Source organism: Crinia signifera, chromosome 5 (assembly GCF_055691185.1).
Source record: "Crinia signifera chromosome 5, ASM5569118v1, whole genome shotgun sequence".
NCBI lineage: Eukaryota > Metazoa > Chordata > Amphibia > Anura > Myobatrachidae > Crinia > Crinia signifera.
The window spans coordinates 191,791,057-191,812,354 of record NC_139221.1 but is presented as its reverse complement, the minus strand read 5'-3'; the positions used below and the strand labels follow the sequence as shown (position 1 = coordinate 191,812,354).

Here is a 21,298-nt window from a genome sequence, read left to right as displayed (position 1 = left end):
AATATTGGAGTACAGATGTTCTGTACAGCACCCCATTTTACCGTATGGCCATGACTCGTGCTCGTTTTGAGATAATCCTTAAATTTTTACATTACACCGATAATACACTGTGCCCACCCAGAGATGATCCCACCTTTGACCGGCTATTCAAAGTCAGGCCGGTCATTGATCATTTCAGTGCCAAATTTGCAGAGATGTACATCCCTGAAAAATTTATTTGTATTGACGAGTCCCTTATACATTTTAAAGGAAGGGTTAAATTCCGCCAGTACCTTCCCAGTAAGAGGGCAAGGTATGGCATAAAAATGTATAAGCTGTGTGAAAGCACCTCAGGGTACACCCACAGGTTTAGGGTATATGAAGGGAAGGATTCAAGAATTGAACCGCCAGAATGCCCCCCCTCCCTCATAGGTGTTAGTGGAAAAATTGTCTGGGATTTAGTGCACCCCTTCCTGGATAAAGGTTATCACCTCTATGTGGATAACTTTTACACTAGCATCCCCCTGTTTAAGGCCCTTGGTTCAAGAGGTACAGCAGCTTGCGGTACTGTGCGTAAGAACCAAAGAGGCCTCCCAAAAACGCACATTGCCCAAGTAATGAGAAGGGGTGAAAGCAGGGGAATATGCACCGAAAATATGTTGTTGGTCAAATATAAGGACAAGAGGGATGTCCTTATACTGACAACAATTCATGGAGACAGTACCACCTCCATCCCTGTACGAGGTACCAGTACCCACACCTCAAAACCTAATTGTATCCTAGATTACAATAGGTACATGGGCGGAGTGGATCTTTCAGATCAGGTACTGAAGCCGTACAGTGCCCTGCGGAAAACAAAAATCTGGTACAAGAAGCTGGCCGTGTATATCATCCAGATGGCACTGTATAACGCTTACGTGCTATTCCGTTCTACCAGCCAGAGGGGGACATTTATGCACTTTCAAGAGGAAGTCATAAAGGGCCTAATATTTGGGAACCAGCAGGCAGAGGGCCCCAGTACTTCTAGTACTGGCCCCCGTATTGTACCAGGGCAGCATTTTCCTAACAAAATCCCCTCCACTGCAAGAAAGGGCAGGACACAAAAAAGGTGCAAAGTTTGCTATAAAAAGGGAATAAGAAAGGAAACTATTTTCCACTGTGAAACTTGCCCCGACAAACCCGGCCTATGTATAAAGGAGTGTTTTAAAATATACCACACATCTATGGATTATTAGGTTCATCATTTCACCGTGCTTCGGGGGTCTTGCTAATGCCACATAGCACCCACCATTCATTCCACCAGAATCTGAGCTGCAAAATCCAAAAATCACTCCTTCCCTTCTGAGTCCTGCCATGCACCCAACTGGTATTTTTTGGTCACATATGAGGCATTGCCATACTCGGGAGAAATTGGGGCACAGATTTTGGGGTGCTTTTTCTCCTTCATACCTTCTGAAAATGAAAAATTTTGAGCCAGAACTGCATTTTAGTGTAAAAAATGTAATTTTTCATTTTCACTGCCCAGTTGTATCAAAATTGGTGAAACCCCTGGGGGTTTGAAATGTACACTATACCCCTAGATGAATTCCCTGAGGGGTGTAGTTTGCAAAATGGGGTCACTTGTGGGGGGCTTCCACTGTATTGGTGCTTTGGGGGTCTTGCTAATGCGACATAGCACCCACCAACATTCCACCAGAATCTGTGCTGCAAAATCCAAATATCACTCCTTCCCTTCTGAGTCCTGCCACTTTTTGGTCACACATGAGGCATTGCCGTACTCGGGAGAAATTGTGGCACAGATTATGGGGTGCTTTTTCTCCTTCATACCTTCTGAAAATGAAAAATTTTGAGCCAGAACTGCATTTTTGTGTAAAAAAATGTAATTTTTCATTTTCACTGCCCAGTTGTATCAAAATTGGTGAAACCCCTGGGGGTTTGGAATGTACACTATACCCCTAGATGAATTCCCTGAGGGGTGTAGTTTGCAAAATGAGGTCACTTGTGGGGGGCTTCCACTGTATTGGTGCTTTGGGGGTCTTGCTAATGCGACATAGCACCCACCAACATTCCACCAGAATCTGTGCTGCAAAATCCAAATATCACTCCTTCCCTTCTGAGTCCTGCCACTTTTTGGTCACACATGAGGCATTGCCGTACTCGGGAGAAATTGGGGCACAGATTTTGGGGTGCTTTTTCTCCTTCATACCTTCTGAAAATGAAAAATGTTGAGCCAGAACTGCATTTTTGTGTAAAAAAATGTAATTTTTCATTTTCACTGCCCAGTTGTATCAAAATTGGTGAAACCCCTGGGGGTTTGAAATGTACACTATACCCCTAGATGAATTCCCTGAGGGGTGTAGTTTGCAAAATGGGGTCACTTGTGGGGGGCTTCCACTGTATTGGTGCTTTGGGGGTCTTGCTAATGCGACATAGCACCCACCAACATTACACCAGAATCTGTGCTGCAAAATCCAAAAATCACTCCTTCCCTTCTGAGTCCTGCCATGCACCCAAATGGTATTTTTTGGTCACATGTGAGACATTGCCGTACTCGGGAGAAATTGGGGTACAGATTTTGGGGTGCTTTTTCTCCTTCATTCCTTGTGAAAATGAAAAATTTTGAGCCAGAACTGCATTTTTGTGTAAAAAATGTAATTTTTCATTTGCACAGCCCAGTTGTATCAAAATTGGTGAAACCCCTGGGGGTTTGAAATGTACACTATACCCCTAGATGAATTCCCTGAGGGGTGTAGTTTGCAAAATGGGGTCACTTGTGGGGGGGTTCCACTGTATTGGTGCTTGGGGGGTCTTGCTAATGCGACATAGCACCCACCAACATTCCACCAGAATCTGAGCTGCAAAATCCAAAAATCACTCCTTCCTTTCTGAGTCCTGCCATGCACCCAAATGGTATTTTTTGGTCACATGTGAGACATTGCCGTACTCGGGAGAAATTGGGGCACAGATTTTGGGGTGCTTTTTCTCCTTCATTCCTTGTGAAAATGAAAAATTTTGAGCCAGAACTGCATTTTTGTGTAAAAAATGTAATTTTTCATTTGCACAGCCCAGTTGTATCAAAATTGGTGAAACCCCTGGGGGTTTGAAATGTACACTATACCCCTAGATGAATTCCCTGAGGGGTGTAGTTTGCAAAATGGGGTCACTTGTGGGGGGGTTCCACTGTATTGGTGCTTGGGGGGTCTTGCTAATGCGACATAGCACCCACCAACATTCCACCAGAATCTGAGCTGCGAAATCCAAAAATCACTCCTTCCCTTCTGAGTCCTGCCATGCACCCAAATGGTATTTTTTGGTCACATGTGAGGCATTGCCGTACTCGGGAGAAATTGGGGCACAGATTTTGGGGTGCTTTTTCTCCTTCATACCTTCTGAAAATGAAAAATTTTGAGCCAGAACTGCATTTTTGTGTAAAAAAATGTAATTTTTCATTTTCACTGCCCAGTTGTATCAAAATTGGTGAAACCCCTGGGGGTTTGAAATGTACACTATATCCCTAGATGAATTCCCTGAGGGGTGTAGTTTGCAAAATGGGGTCACTTGTGGGGGGGGTTCCACTGTATTGGTGCTTGGGGGGTCTTGCTAATGCGACATAGCACCCACCAACATTCCACCAGAATCTGTGCTGCAAAATCCAAAAATCACTCCTTCCCTTCTGAGTCCTGCCATGCACCCAAATGGTATTTTTTGGTCACATGTGAGACATTGCCGTACTCGGGAGAAATTGGGGCACAGATTTTGGGGTGCTTTTTCTCCTTCATTCCTTGTAAAAATGAAAAATTTTGAGCCAGAACTGCATTTTTGTGTAAAAAATGTAATTTTTCATTTGCACAGCCCAGTTGTATCAAAATTGGTGAAACCCCTGGGGGTTTGAAATGTACACTATACCCCTAGATGAATTCCCTGAGGGGTGTAGTTTGCAAAATGGGGTCACTTGTGGGGGGGTTCCACTGTATTGGTGCTTGGGGGGTCTTGCTAATGCGACATAGCACCCACCAACATTCCACCAGAATCTGAGCTGCAAAATCCAAAAATCACTCCTTCCCTTCTGAGTCCTGCCATGCACCCAAATGGTATTTTTTGGTCACATGTGAGGCATTGCCGTACTCGGGAGAAATTGGGGCACAGATTTTGGGGTGCTTTGTCTCCTTCATTCCTTGTGAAAATGAAAAATTTTGAGCCAGAACTGCATTTTTGTGTAAAAAATTTTATTTTTCATTTTCACTGCCCAGTTGTACCACAATTGGTGAAACCCCTGGGGGTTTGAAATGTACACTATACCCCTAGATGAATTTTCTGAGGGGTGTAGTTTGCAAAATGGGGTCACTTGTGGGGGGGTTCCTAAATTTTAGCATCTTATGGTGCCTAGAAACCTACATGGTGCCTAAAAAATAATCTCATAAAAAGGAGGCTCCAAAATCAAGTAGGTGCTCCTTCTATTATGAAGCCTGTGGTTTGATCAACGTGCACACTAGGGCCACATATAGGATATTTATGAAAACAAAAGAATTGGGGGAATCAATTTTTAGTCACATTTCTCTAGTAAAATTGCAAATCTGCAAAAAAAATGAAATTTTGAAATTTCACCTACACTTTGTTTTAATTCCTGTGAAACACCTAAAGGGTTAACAAACTTCCAAAATGCTATTTTGAATACTGTGAGGGGTGCAGTTTTTGAAATGGCATCATTTATGGGGGTGTCTCACATACAAGTCCCTCAAAGTCACATCAGAACTGAACTGGTCCCTAAAAAAATCAGTGTTTGAAGTTTTCTTGAAAATTTGAGAATTTGCTATTCATATTGTAAGCCTCCTAGTGTCCAAAAAAATTAAAAGGAAGTTGAAATAATGATGGAAACATAAAGTAGACATATGGTCTATGTTAGTTATTAACTATTTTGAGTGGTATGATTATTTGTCTCACAAGCAGAAAATTTAACATTTTGCAAATTGCTAAATTTTCCATTTTTTTACGACATTTTGGTATTTTTCACAAAAAAACACAGAGTGTATTGACCCAAATTTACCACTAATTTGAAGTACAATGTGTCACGAGAAAACAAACTCAAAATCACTGGGATAAGTAAAAGCAAAAAAAAGTTATCCCCACTTAAGTGATACATGTCAGATTTGAAAAAAAGGGCTCTGTCAGGAAGGCAAAAACTGGCTGTGTCAGGAAGGGGTTAAAAGGGGAATGGAAACTAGGGACTCAAGGGTAATTATGCCACTGTATAAAGGATTGGTAAGACCTCACCTCGAATACGGAGTGCAATTCTGGGCCCCACACTATAAAAAGGACATCATAGAGTTAGAAAAAATCCAAAGACGAGCAACTAATCTTATTAGGGGAATGGAGAATTTAAGCTACGAGTAGAGATTACGCAAGTTGGGACTATTTACATTGGAAAAGAGACGTTTAAGGGGGGACATGCTCAACATGTACAAGTATATCAGGGGCCAATATAAGGAACTGTCACACATCCTCTTTTCTACTAGAAAGGAATCTAGGACGCGAGGGCATGAGTACAGATTAGTAGAAAAAAGATTTCGTTCAGCTAGTAGAAAGATTTTCTTTACGGTCAGAACAGTCAAACTCTGGAACTCTCTTCCCGGAGAGGTTGTGACGGCTGGCACAATAAATGCGTTCAAGGCAAAGTTGGACATACATTTACTGGATAAAAACATCCATGGGTACAATTAAGAAATATAATCTGTCTGTAAAATATCAGAACCTACCAAATCAGCAATGGATAATCTATACTAGGTTGAACTAGATGGACTCAAGTCTTTTTTCAGCCTTACCTACTATGTAACTATGTAATGAGCCGGGGGGGTGCATTGTTAAACATAGTAGGCATACACACTAGAAGATATTGCCATCAATATCGTTCAGAAGCCAATTTCGTTCAGAAGAAGAAAACGGTCTACTGTAGTTTGTTCCCAGAAATGTCCAGATTTTCACTCCAACAAGCCAGATTAGAATAAAGCAGCCAGTATTTATTTTGCAGAGAAACAAAATGAATAAAGCAGCCAGTATTTACTCTGCAGAGAAACAAAATAACTCACCCAAATGTAACTCTCTCTGTCCTTTATATTAGTCAGGGCAGTTAAAACATTGCTGAGTTGCAGACATATTATACTAAAAAAGCTCTGATCTCTGCCTAAATGGGAATCATCAGATTTTATATGGTGTACTATTGTATTTATTATACTGTAATTTTAATGCTATATCGTTTACCTTTTCTCCCACTAAATGACTTCAGAGGTGCTAGAAATCATAGTGTGTCCTTATAATCTTATCATACTGTGTCCCTAGAATTCCTGAACCTTACAGTTGCACTTTTTCATATTTCTATGTGCTTTCATATAGAGATGCAAAAAGTAATCACCATGAAAAGGCTGTGCACTAGAAGCAGGTGCACTTATTCTTGTTTTTATTAGTTTTTGTCTGGAAAAACGTAAAAGTGTTAATAGTATACTGTACCTTGGCAAATGTATCTAACTTTTCTTTATCATATAGGATCCTTAGAACACCAGCACATAAAGGACAACATGCTCCTGTATGACAAAATTAAAATTCTCAATTAACTTGATTAGATGTTTATTATGCTTTAATCAAATTATCAAGTATTTTATCATGCCTAATTTTATAAAAATCATTATTAACACATAGGGCATTACACATCATGGGGCCATGTAATAGGGTGAGAGCTTCAGAAAGTGGGAGATTTTGGGAGAGTTCCCCCCCCCCCCCCCTTTTTTTTTTTTTAAAGCAGCAATCAATTACATGGCAAAATCAAACTGGCTTTGCAGTGTAATTGATTGCTGCTTTAAAAAAAATGGGAAAACTCTCCCAAAATCTCTCACTTTCTGAAACTCTCACCCTATTACATTTGGCCCCATATGACAATCAAAATGACGACATCAGTATGTGAACATTATGAAGTTGAAGCTGTTATCCTTATGTCAATAATGTTATTTCTATCATTTGGTTTTTCATCTTCAAACATGTGGGGAGATTTATTATACAGTATCTTGGAGAGAGATAAAGTGCAGAAGTTGACCATACCAACCACTCAGCATAGTTTTACAGGTTGTTTTATAGACTGCCCTAGAAAAATTCTAAGAAAAATATCCCACACAATGTTTTATCAGCAGTGATAAATTGTAAAAGAGTAACTTAAAATGCTTTAAATTGCTTTATTAACATGTCAGCATTGCAAACCAAACCTTACCTGACAGTGTCACCCTTTTGAGTGTCTATATATATAGTCCAATCCAAAAATAAATGGCACTCACCAGGGCTTCAATTTTTATACTTCCAACAGGATTTTTATTCCATAACAAGGGTCTTCACAGATATACAGTCAGGTCAACGTTTCGGCCACAGAACGTGGCCTTAATCATGACCACCTCTTGTAGGACACACAGACAAATCCCTAATGGTATGTGTCAATATTTAAGAGCACCTCAGTCCCTCCCACTTTGGAACTACCTATCAGTGAAAATAACCCTTAAACACCAACAATGCTCAATCATAGCACTACAGCAAGCCGCCACTCATTAATGTATAACTTACTCAGTTTAACCAGGGACCAGGCAAATGCTATACATCGCTCCTGATCTAAGAAACAGCACCGCCATCCCGGCGTGCGTTCCACTACTTTTGCTTATCAGCGGAAGTTAATGTTCCGGTTTCCTGCTCGACCGCAGGACGGAGAGACTTCCGCTGCAGTGAAACGCCGGGATGGTGGTGCTGTTTCTTAGATCAGGAGCGATGTATAGCGTTTGCCTGGTCCCTGGTTAAACTGAGTAAGTTTGGGGTACAGTACATATATTTTATATCTGGCACATCAGGACATCACATATCAAGCACCTATGCGCATTTCACCGGAATTTCCGTCTTTGCCCTGATGAAGCCAGAAATTCTGGTGAAATGTACATAGGCGCTTGATATGTGATGTCCTGATGTGCCAGATATAAAATATATGTACCCCAAATGTGAATCACTAGGCTGATAACCTGTACTGATAGTGTCAGGCGGAGACGCCGCACACCAAAGTGAGAGGCGTTTTGATGTGTGATGTCCAATAGGCAGATAACCTGTACTGACAGTGTCAGGCGGAGATGCCGTACACAGTAGTGAGAGAACCACTGACGGAGCCGTGTAAGCCTGCATGCGGATAGACACGGACGCCGTCAGCGGGAGTGACAGGCTATAACAGCCATTGTTAATACACACAGCACCAGCCGCCACACTGTAAACGCAATACTAACGGGCGCAAAGCCGCTAATTACAGTAAGAGGCAGACACGCAGCATAAATAAGAGAGAGTAGATGATTGGACTGTGCAAGCTGCTGTGGGTGAAATACCAATACAGCAGTCAGCAATAACATATTGGCATAATAAATATATGTTTGCATGCCCATACACTGGGCAATATAAGCAAAAACTAAACAACTGACTGGCCTGCATAAGCCCACACGTTCAAACACGCAGCACCAGCTGCCATAAGGCCCATACACACTAGAAGATTTTCATTTCAAAAGACTTTGCCAAAATCTCTGATAGATATATCTGTCACCAAAGTAGTGCATACATCACTTGCTATTTTCCCCAAAGAGCAAGTGATTTTCAGGAGGTGAAAAACTTTGCTGAAAATCTTTCATATAAAAGGTGATTTACATAATGGGCGGGTCTGAATTCCGAAGGAGGGAGCAGAGGCCATTTTATTCAGTGCATTTCTGTTCTTGGTGCCTGATTCAGAACTGATTGCTGGGCTGCGTATATTCGGAGCCCAGCAATCAGGGAAACACTGCACCGCCCGGGAGAAATAGCTGCAGACCTGCTTGTCTAGCTGGCTATCTCTTCCGGCGGTGCACACACACAGCGCGTCTCACTCTCAGCACATCTCTGCGTCAGTGCCGATGGAGAGTGTGGCGCCACCATCTGTCCAGACTCCTGATACAATTAGCGGACTGTCCAGACTCCAGAGTAATCCCGGATGGGTGCTAACTCTAAATGAAACATACATTGGTGGCCAGTGGCGGCGACAATATATAAATGGCTGGCCTGTGCCAGCCATGTATACAGATGTAGCCGGTCTCTTCCTTGCAGGGGCTGGCGAAATTATTGCTAGCTGCCAGCTCCCGCCATGGGGCACGCGCGCACGAGACACTCATGCACCCCATGGCAACGAAGCTCCACACCGCCGTCCGCCACCTCCCCCGTCGGTCCCCATCGCCGCTCCGACCCCCTAACCCTGCCCGTCTCCCTGAAGCGGAGATGGGCAGGGACCCGCTGCCCAGCCGCTGAGAGACTGGGACGCGCGTGCGTCCCAGTTTAATGGAGTCCCTGTCTGACGGCGCTCACCAGTGGGTGGCGTTCTGGCGGGCGCCAGGCAAGGACAAGGGGCGCTCCATCTGTATGTTACCGCCATAATAAAATAATAAATATGCATTGGTGGCCGTAATGTATACATTGCTGGCATGTGCCAGCAATGTTTGTGTTGCCACCATAAAAAACATACATTAGTGGCCAGTGGTGCCAGTAATATATACATTGCTGGCATGTGCCAGCAATGTATATATTACTGCATTACAAATATCATTGGTGGCCAGTTGTGCTAGTAATATATACATTGCTGGCATGTGCCAGCAATGTATATATTACTGCATTATAAATATCATTGGTGGCCAGTTGTGCTAGTAATATATACATTGCTAGCATGTGCCAGCAATGCATATATTACTGCATTACAAATATCATTGGTGGCCAGTGGTGTCAGTAATATATACATTGCTGGCATGTGCCAGTAATGCATATATTACTGCATTACAAATATCATTGGTGGCCAGTGGTGTCAGTAATATATACATTGCTGGCATGTGCCAGCGATGTATAGAATACTGCATTAGAAATCACATTGGTGGCCAGTGATGTGGAGCACGGTTTAGGAGCGACGAGTCAGCCGGGGGGGCGGGGCTTTCTGACGGGGGCAGGGCGTTCGGCCGGGCGCGTGGAGGGGGGTAGCAAGACAGTGATCAGTGAGTGCAGTGCCGGAGACTGAAGCCTGAGACCGGAGCCGGGCAGCCTGGGAACGGGGCGGGGTAAGTATACGGAGCAGGGGGGAGGTAGGGAGCGGGGCGTTTAGCTGGGCTGAAAGTGTATCATCTTTCAGCCTGGCGGCCGTACACACCTAGAGATGATGGGTGACATTTATTAGAGGTCGATGTTGGGTTTTTGGCAATTTTTATCGTAAAAACGGCTGTTTTCGCACTTTTTCCCGAATTCACATAATTAATGAGATGCGAAAATCGGCAAAAAATGCGGGATTTGCCGCGAAATCACACTTTCTGAATGTGCGATTTTTTTTATCTCCGGAATTCGCATCCAGATGTTTTCCCCATTGAAAAATATATAAATCGCATATTTTTTGTCCCCCGTATTTTAGATACCAGGACCTGTCCAAGTGTCCGGGGCTGGTTTCAGAAATACGGGGGACCCCTATGCTTTTTGTCCCCCGTATTTTTGGAACCAGGTCCGGCTCAATGAGCCCGGGGCTGGTTATGTACAGGAGGGGGGACCTCACGCCATTTTTTTTGGTACTTATGAGTTATCTGGGCGCCCGATTTTTTTATTGTATGCCTTAAGTTAAGGCATACAATCAGATGCGATGCGATGCGATATCGCATCGCATCGCATGCGACCATCGGATGCGATGACCCGATTTTTCCATAGGAATCAATGTTAAAATGGACTGAGTCCATTTTAACATGGAATTCAATGGGAAAAGGGGTCCTTTTCATACCCCTACTATCCAAGTGGGCATGGAGTTGGATATAAACCTGTGGCGAGCGTAGCGAGCCACCGAGCCCGAAGCGTGGCGAGCGAAGCGAGCCCCGCGAGGGGACGGTATTCTGTGTCCCCTCGCGGGGCTCGCTACGCTCGCCACGCTTCGGGCTCGGTGGCTCGCTACGCTCGCCACAGGTTTATATCCAACTCCATGCCCACTTGGATAGTAGGGGTATGAAAAGGACCCCTTTTCCCATTGAATTCCATGTTAAAATGGACTCAGTCCATTTTAACATTTCTTCCTATGGAAAAATCGGGTCATCGCATCGCATCCGATGGTCGCATGCGATGCGATGCGATGTGCCCGATCCGACCCGATTTAGAAATCGGGCGCCCAGTTAACTCACAAGTACCTTTTTTTTTTATCACAAAATCGCACATGTCACCAAAATCACACCTTTTCATGACTAAAAAAAAATCGCACTTTTTCATGCCTAACATCGCCCTTTCTCGTAATTTTCATGCCGGAATACACACCTCATTAAATATGCGAATTCGCGGCAAAAATGCGATTTTAAAAAACAGCAATATAGGGCGATTTGAGAAAAAAATCGCATTTTCTCAAAAACGGTCAACCCAGTCAGGTTGCCTTTGCAAAAATAAACATGTGACCACCATTATTCTCTTTTGCAAGTGTACTAATGGCAGCGATACTGTATATGCAGGTTTTATGCTGTAATTTCACTTTTGTAAGTATGCATATAATTGAATTAACCACATTATATATATGCAATATAAATAAATTTTCTTACCAGGAGGTGTGACTGGTTTACATCCAACTTTAGGCTTTTGAGGACATTGAATGGATGAGCACCCGGTAGGAAAACTATGATATGAGAATGTCCCAACATCCTGACATTGTCCATAATAATCCACAGCAACACGATTGGAATATGCACTGCATACACTACTATAGGTTTCACCGTTGTGCCCGCAAACTGGATCAGCAAATTTGCAGAAAGGCTAGAAAAGTTTAAAATGTTCTGGTGTTAGATCTAATTGTGACAAACTAAACTGTGAGGTGAAATGCTCAAGTACACAATACATGGTGCTATGAGTTACAACAAAACTCTAAATATCAAATCAATTTTTAAAATAATAATAATAATAAAAATAAAATGTAATTGCAAGGATGGAAAAAAATCTTCCTAAATTCTAAACACCTACCTCTTTTCTTTAATACAGATGGAGCCGACCTCTTCTCTGTAGGGGTTGGCGATACCATCACCAGCCCCTGCCAGCCATCGGAAGGGGCAGCATGCGCACAAGATGCTCCCGCGCCCCGTTCCGATGGAGCTCCCCGCCACCTCCCCCGTTGCCATCTACGGTCCCCACTGCCACCCCAAACCCCCCCTAACCCTGCCCATCTCCCTGAAGCGGAGGCGGACAGGGTCATGCCGCCCAGCCGCCGAGATACTGGAACGCGCATGCGTGTGAGACGCATGCGGGTCCCAGTCTGATGGAGGCCATCTCCCCCGGTGCTCGCCAGCTGGGACAATCTGGCGAGCGCCAGGCAAGGAATATAGGGCTCCATCTGTAGCTCAAATGCCAGCAACAACATACAAAAAAAAACAAATAACAAATGGATTGATGGTCCAAGACCAAATTAAATTATTTATGGCCAAAATGATAGGCAAAAACAGTGCTAATGGCTGCCATTTATATAACATGTGGACAAACATATGCAAAACTATACACCACCACATAAATGAACCTAAGGAAGAAGGACAGGCACAATTTTCTTAATTTTGTGTGTGCACTTCCTGATTCGTATGACATGAAGCATACCTCCCAACTGTCACGATTACAGCGGGACAGTCCCGATTTTCGGGTCCTGTCCCGCTGTCCCACCCGCGGCAGACATTGTCCCGCTGCGGGGGGTGGCAGTTGGGAGACCCCCCAATCTAATAGAATAGACGCTGTGCGTATGCGCACAGCGTCTATTCTCGTATGAAAATGAGGCCGCGGCTAATTAGCATAAGCCGCGGCCTCATTTGCATACGCCCCGCCCCTTTTTCGGGCGCTCGCGCAGAGTGTCCCTATTTCCCCAACACAGAAGTTGGGAGGTATGCATGAAGTGAAGTAAACACCCATTAGGAATTAAGCTATTACTGCTGACTTGTATACAGTAAGTGGGATTTCAAACAATGGGCAGGTTTCTACTATACATACAAAAGGACAAGGGGAAATACCAAGGATAATGAATTAATGAGGTGAGTGCCCACATAACAGAAACCTGTAATACTAGCATTTATATTAGTAAGTTAGAAATGAGATCATGACATGTTGAACTGCACAATGTTGCTGATAATATATTTTTAAGGGACATATATTCAAAATGTAGATATAGGCTGAGTATCCATATCCAAAATGCTCAGGACTAGAAGCATTTTAGAGAACTGATTATTTGGAATATGTTAATATTTGAATGAGGTATCTTGTGGTATCTTGCATGCATGTTGTATAAGCACATCAACACATGAAATACACAAAACAATATATTTTATTTGTGCACGAAAAAAGGTTTTAAAGTTTGTGTTTAATTTCAGACACAAAATTTGAATCCCAAGCAATCATTTTCTTGCACATATTTAGCATATTTAGTGGCAGTCACATATCATTTCCCCAGTAATGCCAGTACGTTTTAAGCAAAAAAAAAAAGTACATTTTGGATATTATGGTTTTCTGAATATTTTGGATAACGGATATTTGGATAAGGGATACTCTATATAACTGAAATGGCAAGAGAAATTCCTAAAATATTCTTAAGGTGCATATACACTATGAGATTGTTTTAAACAATATACGCAATAATTATATTTCTAACCATATTATTGTGCCTATTATTGTGCTATATGTTTAACGATGCGCGCACCCCTGGGTCGTTAACAAGCCCCACCCTGTTTTCGGAACATGCTTTCAATTATTGCCTATATCGTCAATGTCTGTAGGTTCTGCTGGGCACCAGGTGATGTCATTGAATGATATTGTTCTGTTCGTATGAACTATATTGTTTGCCCGGTAGCTCCAGTGATATCATTAACAATATCATTCATTAATTTGTCATATAGTGTGTACCCAGCTTTATTCTATTATTCAATTACATTATTCTCTTCTAAAATCCATCTCGGAAGAGTTTAAACTAGCTCACTTATATTTTTTCAATAAGAATGAAGTATTAGCTTAAAGGGTTACAACAGTTTATGTGTTCTCAAATTCTTTTACCGCTAATACTATTAGTGGGAAGTTTTTATTATATACCTTTTTTATTCATTTAGTGCATTCATGCTGATATGTTTAACTGTCTGTCAAAGGGGTTCAGTATGATTTCTCAAAGGACCGACACGGTCAATATACTGACATTCATTATGCTGACATGTTCAATTGACCAACATGTGTTTCTGTGGTTTTTTTTTGTGTCTATGTCAACATAGGTCGACATGGACACCATCTAAGTGTACCTCGTCCACTTGTATGGCTCATTGCACTCACCATGCTTTGGGTATGGCGCCTTGCTGCACTCGGCAGACTAATATATTCTCCCTCCAGGTCCACTGGAATGGTAAAGTATGAACAAGTTTGCAAAAATTGCTTGAAAACTCATGTTGACATGTCAGCATGTTAAATGTCGTTAATTTGTTGGTTAATTTAACATGTCAGCATAATGAATGTCTGTATATTGACTATGTCTGTATTTTGACTGTTGGTCAATGGGTGTCAGTATAATGAAAAACATCCATCAGTAAATTGACTGCTACCCATGCAAAACAATGATTACATAGAATAGGACAAATTACTCAGGGGTGATCATAATTACCCCAAATAATAGTTATGTTCATACACGTTTACCGATTAGAATATGTTACTGCTATCAATTTGTTGCATTTATTGTAATTGATTTTATGTATGGGGTCTCCTTGGGCAGATTGGGTGTTTTCAGCAGTTTAACAAAGTCTATGGGTGGGCTTTTACTTATTGTCTAGTACAGTAGTTCTCAAACCGTGGGTCGCGACCCTAAAGTTGGTTCCAATCACCTTAGAATTTGGTTGTAACTACATGTTGCTGACCTTCAGGCTATTGACTCCTCTAATCAGCAGGGCCGGCGCTACCCGCTCAGCACAGCCTGCAAAGCAGGTAGGCACCAGCCCTGAGAGGTGCTACCCTTCCCGACACCGCTGCTTTGGCTGCCGCAGCCTGCCCCTGTCGAAAAAAAATTACAGACATCGGGATTAACACAGCGCAGGGCCGTCTAGTGACAGCCGAGTGCCCTAACAGCTCGGAGGAGCCGTAGCTGCTGTTACAGGAGACAGGAGCTGAAGATGCTGCTACTGCAGACACATGGGTGGGAGTCGGGAGAAGGAGTTGTACTGCCAGGAGCAGCAGCGTCTGTGCTGCCAGGAGCAGCAGCATCACTAGGGTGGTGTGGGGGGTTTGGCCCGCAAATAGGTGTCAGCCTACAGTGGGGTGACACCAATAAGAGTTGCACCCATGCCCGCACACCCCCACCGTCACCTAACACCGCACTGCACATTCAGAACACCAGCACCCGGCTGACTACTACTAGTACTGCCCGCGCGGTGGCTGCTTCTGTAAGAGGCGCATGCTACTGCTATCCCTTTGACTGTCATTGCAAATGAGGCCGCGAGACAATCAGAACTCGTGTACCATGACAATACGCTCCCCTCAGTGATGGCCAGTGATAACAGCAGTGGTGGAGCAGGAAGCAGAGACTGAGGCCCAGGGCGGTGAGTGTTACTGGGGACAGTTTGTGTGTATGCTGCACCTCAATGGGCATTCTATATATAAGTATCACCTCAGGAGGCATTCTGCATATAAGTGGCACCTCAGGGGGCATACTGCATATAAGTGGCACATCAGGGGGCATTCCACATTTAAGCGGCATCTTAGTGGACATTCCGCATGTAAGTGCCACCTCAGCAGGCATTCTGTGTGTAAGCAGCATCTCAGGGGACATTCTGCATATAAGCAGCACCTCAACGGGCATTCTGTGTGTAAGCGGCATCTCAGGGGACATTCTGCATGTAATCAGCACCTCAGCGGGCATTACGCATATAAGCGGCACCTCAGCAGGCATTCTGTGTGTAAGCGGCATCTCAGGGACATTCTGGGTGTAAGTGGCACCTTAGTGGGCCTTCCACATGTAAGCGGCATCTCAGCAGGCATTCTGTGTGTAATCGGCACCTCAGCGGGTGTTCCGCATGTAAGCGGCACCTCAGCAGGCATTCTGCGTGTTAGCGGCACCTCAGGGGGGCATTCTGAGTGTGAGCCGCACCTCAGGGGGGCATTCTGTGTGTAAGTAGAGCCTCAAAGTTAATTCTGTGAATTAGAGGCACCTCAAGGAGCATTCTGAGAATAAGCAGCACCTCAGGGGCATTATGTGTGTAAGTGGCACCTCAAGGGGCATAATGCATGCCTCCTTTAAAGGGAGGGCACAAATTAATAGTTTGCAGGGGGGCGCCCAACACCCTTGCACCGGCCCTGTCTCTCAGCCAATGATCCAAGGAGTCTGAATAATCAGTTGAATTGTATGCCACTGCAGTCTCCTTGGATCACTTGGTTAAGCCAGGTACAGGTTGAGTATGACGTATGCAAAATGCTCGGGACCAGGAGAATTTTGGATAACGGATTATTCCGTATTTTGGAATATTTTAATATTTCAATGATGTATTTTTAAGTATCTTGCATTTATGCTGTATAAACACATTAAACACATGAAATGCACACAAATATATTTTATTTGTTCAAAAAACAAGGTTTCAAAACATGAAACAAAATTTGTGTACTATCTCAGATATTGAATTTGAATGCCAAGCAATCATTGTCTTGTACATATATAGTGGCAGTTACATATCATGTCCCCAGTAGTGCTGTTACAAATGTGCACAGTGAGTTTTAGCAAAGAAATTTTTTTTTTGTCATTTTCTGGAATGTATGGTTTTCGGAATAATTCGGATAACGGATATTCGGATACGGGATACTCAACCTGTACAATAAACAAAGAAAAGAAGACTTTTGTTGGGGGCACTGAGAATATTAAGGTGCGTACACTCGTACAGATTTTCTGTCTGATCTATCTGGTGGGAACAAAAACCTGGAAATGTATGGGAGCATATGACAATCAAAAATTTCCACCCAAATGCAGGAAAACAGAAAAAAAATATATGCTATGAATTTTTTTTATATCAGAACGATTAAACAATTTGTCTGACTGATCACTGTCTGTTTTCAATTGTTTGGGAACAATTTTTTGATTGTCAGTTGCTCCCATACATTTCCAGGTTTTTGTTCCCACCAGGTAGATCAGACAGAAAATCTGTACATGTGTACGCACCTTAAGATCAAAAATATGTCAGAAAAATATAAAAAAAGTGTATATTTAAATGATAGTATTAAAACTTAACTTTTAATTGTCAATTCTTAATATTAGTTCCTTTAAGGTTGACCAGTGAGGTATTTATGGTCAGGACAAGTTTACAAGTTTACAAATTAAACTCACAGACAAACAAACATTTATGATCCCAACACACTTAAATTGGACTATTTAAACTGCAGTACCCTGGTACCAGTTATCTACTATGATATGCAGGTAGAAATGTCAGTTATCACAAAAATTGTCTATGGTGCTCCGTCTGTTTGAACACCCTAATAATTTCAAACAGAATAAGAATAATACTATAAGGACCTTATAGTAAGAATTGACAATTAAAAGTTAAGTTTTAATACTATCATTTAAATATACACTTTTTTTGACATTTTTCTGACACATTTTTGATCTACCATTCTCAGTGCCCCCAACAAAAGTCTTCTTTCTTTGTTTATAATTAAACTGTGTTTCTGACTTGGGGGAGCACCTACAACCTTGTAATTAGCATAACTTGCTTGAAATAGGAATTGGAGTCTTTTACCTGCCTAGTGGTTAGAACTCTCCCATACTTCCGATAGGCACAATAGGCAAATTCCAGTGCAATATTATACAAAAAATACTCTTAAGCCAGGTACACAATACACGATCTGCGTACCCTGCGATATTGTCGGCTGCCGGCCCGTAGGGAGGGAACGGTGGTGGGGAGAGACAAGAGGTCAGTAACGATGTGCACATAACTAACGAGTGCACAGACTACACAAGATAGTAAAAGAGCCTTTCTGAGCAACATATTTTACTTTGTTGTCTAGAGCGTATTGGGCTTTAGATATCGGAGGACACACCCCCACTCCAGTGCTCTGCCTCTTCTGTCCTGCCCAGCAGCAGCTTCTGTTACCACTATCACAAGCAGGATGCACTTCTGGATCCCTTATTTACATACAAATATCCTCAGGGGGCACATGGCTGGCAACAAGGACACCAGGGGCAGAACTACTGCTGGTTCAGCCAGTGCAGTACATCGGGGCCCAAGGGTGTTAATGGGGCCCACTGCCACCCGCCAGCAGATCTGTTCCTGCCTCTACCATCTTCCAGCAGCAAGACTTCCTTCCCCCCTCCTCCCGGCAAGGGCTGGCAACATAAATCTTGGGGCCCGGTACCCTGAAATCTCTGGGGGCCCCTGATCGCATACCTTGACTTTAATTGAATGTGTTTTTATCATTAGAATTGCAATATAATAGTGCAGGGCAGATGGGAGGGCGCAGCATTGTATGGTTCACTGTGTTGCATGATGTCACTTAATGCATTAGTACTGGTAGCCGGACAGGTGACCACACCAAGGGCTGCACTGCCACAGCCATACTTACTGTACAGCCCTTCAGAGCCATGGGGCCCCTCACAAGGTTGAGGCCCGGTTCGAGTGTCCCCTTGACCCCCCCTGTCGCCTGCCCTGCTCCCGGCTGTGGCAACTTTGTCCCCACTCCTCCTATGGGGGGCATTATGTGTGTGGCACTATGGGCTTATTATGTTTGTAGCACTATGGGGACAGTATGTATGTTGCACTATGGTGGGCAGTATGTATGTGGCACTATGGGGGCAGTATGTAAGTGGCACTATGGGGGGCAGTATGTATGTGGCACTATGGTGGGCAGCATGTATGTGGCACTATGCAGGCAGGCGAGGAGTGGCACCTCAGGGGCTCATAGTCTCTGCACACTTACAGACAGAGACCCTGCGCACCTCTAAAAATGGCTGCCATTATAGAGGAGACAGATGCTAGAGGTTTTCTTGCACCTATAGCATATGTCAGGACACCTAACGCTACACGCAAGTGCAGATTCCGGAAGAGCTGACGCAATGTGCACCTGCATCCCCAGGCAATTAGCATACAATCCCACTTGGGCAATGAGTATGTTATCCCACCTGGGCAACGATCATGTTATCCCACCTGGGCAAAAAGCATGTAATCCCCCTGGGCAATAAGAATGGAATCCACTGGGCAATGAGCTTGTAATACCCCCTGGCAATGAGCCTGTAACTACCCCTGGCAATGAACATGTAGTCCCTTTGGCAATGAGCATGCAACCCCCCTGGCAAGGAGTATGTAACCCCCTGGCAAGGAGCATGTAAACCCTGGCATTTAACATGTAACTACTGACAAAGAGCATGTATATAAGCATGTAGGCATATCTAATAGGCATTATGGTATGTGACATAATGTGTAATGAGCAATACAGTGTGTGGTATAATATTTAATAGGCATCACAGTGTGTGGTATAACATGTACTGGATATTTTGGTGTGTGGCATAATGGGTATTGCTGTGTGTGGAATAATATGTAATATGTAATTCCGTGTGGGGTATAATGTGTAATTTGCATTACGGTGTGTGGCATAATGTGCAATGAACATTACAGTGTGAATGTGTAACGGGCTTTACATTTGAAGTGAACAAAACAAAAAGACACTATGCATTTTTTTTGTGTGTGTGTTGGAGGGGGGGGGAGGCAAACCATATTTTTGCACCTCAGCCCACAACTCGCTTGTTCCTGGGGTTTCTGAGCTGCAGTATACACTTGCAGACAAAACAGGCAGGCCGAAGTCAGATTCAGAGGAGCTACCTCTCAGTAAGAAAGACTCTAAATCTGTGATTAACGTCTTGTAAGTAAGTTCAGCATGGGAGGAGGGGGCACTAGGAGGGATGGTTCCAGAAAGCATGAGGGGATCATGAAGGAGCACTAAGCACAGCCTTTGGTATGTGTCTGTGGAGGGGGAACAGGGGAAAACTCATTAAATAGATACTAACTGTACTTACTGCCTCCCTCTTCCATCCATATGTCACACTCTTCCATTGCCCATTAAACACTGCCTCCCTGTTGCATTAGCAGTCACTTCACTTGTTCTGTGTGTCTGCAATGCTCCTATGTACAGTATGTGCTATCTGCTGACCACATGTGGCAACCATTCTGTGGTAACTTGCTACTGTCTGAAGGGTCTTTAGAGCAAAATAGTTTGAGAACCCCTGGTCTAGTAAAAGCAGTGTTTACCAATTCAATCTGATTTATTTGTTTTGCATTATTGGGTTGTTATTTTTGTTGATAAACAAGTTATATACTGTAAGTGCTAAAGGTGCCCATACATGGTACAATTTAATGGGTGCAATGCGATGCGCACTCCCACGCACATCACATCCCACAGCACAATAAGCATGTGCTGCACATACTTTTTGTACTAGATTGCATCTCATTGCATTAGAAAACGTATGCAATACGATGTGATGCGATGAGATCTGTTCCAAATTGCATACAATAATTGTATGGGCACCTTTAGATCTGCTTATATCTATTTGTTGGTCTAAAATATTAATACATTTTTAAAGTAATCTTGAACTACTACATTGGTGCAATGGACTTTTATTGCAAATCTGCAATCTGAATAATGTGTTTTGAAGTCATCATCACATTGTTGCAATCTGAAAATCTGTAAAAGATCTGCCCCCAAATCATGATCATAACTTAACATGCATATAATATAAACATATAATATATAAACATATAATACAAGTAAAATTAGAAGTTTGTAATTGGCATTACTTTACTAGTGCTTGCCTTGCACAAATGTATGGGTTACAACTAGGGGTGTGCACTGGGAGTTTCGTGTTTTGGGTCTGAATCTCCCACCGTGTTTTGCTTCTGGATCTGTTCCAAAACACCATCCTTCCGTATTTAATTTTTTGTATTTTGGATCTGTCGTTTCTTTTATTTTAAAACCATAAGAAACGCAGAAATCGTTCTTACGCTATTAACCTCAATAACATTCATTTCCACTTATTTCCAGTTGGTCCTGAAGACCTCACACCTCACAATGTTGTTTTTATGCCAAAAGGTTCCACCGTGGTAGCTTGATGACTATGCTAAGCAACACAAGTGGGTGGCACAAAAATGTGGCCCATCTAGGAGTGGCACTGCACCGTCAGACAGGATTGTAGTTTGAAAAACTAGGCTCCAAAGAGCACATAATGCCAAAAACAGAGGTGAAAGATGGAATTCTCCATGGGTCCACCCAC

General features: G+C 43.1%; 1 protein-coding gene across 2 annotated transcripts in view; it reads right to left on the bottom strand.

Annotated features, from left to right (window-relative positions):
* Positions 1-21,298, bottom strand: part of RECK (reversion inducing cysteine rich protein with kazal motifs) — a 531,495-nt gene that overhangs the window by 103,948 nt on the left and 406,249 nt on the right. The window contains exons 18-19 of one of the 2 annotated variants that reach the window (XM_083188354.1): positions 11,604-11,814; positions 6,481-6,554 (exon numbers count right to left, since the gene is read on the bottom strand). In XM_083188354.1, the coding sequence (XP_083044480.1) occupies positions 6,481-6,554; positions 11,604-11,814 (285 nt within the window). Of the gene's footprint in view, positions 1-6,480; positions 6,555-11,603; positions 11,815-21,298 lie in introns of those variants that run through there. The other variant, XM_083188355.1, reaches the window with a different exon arrangement.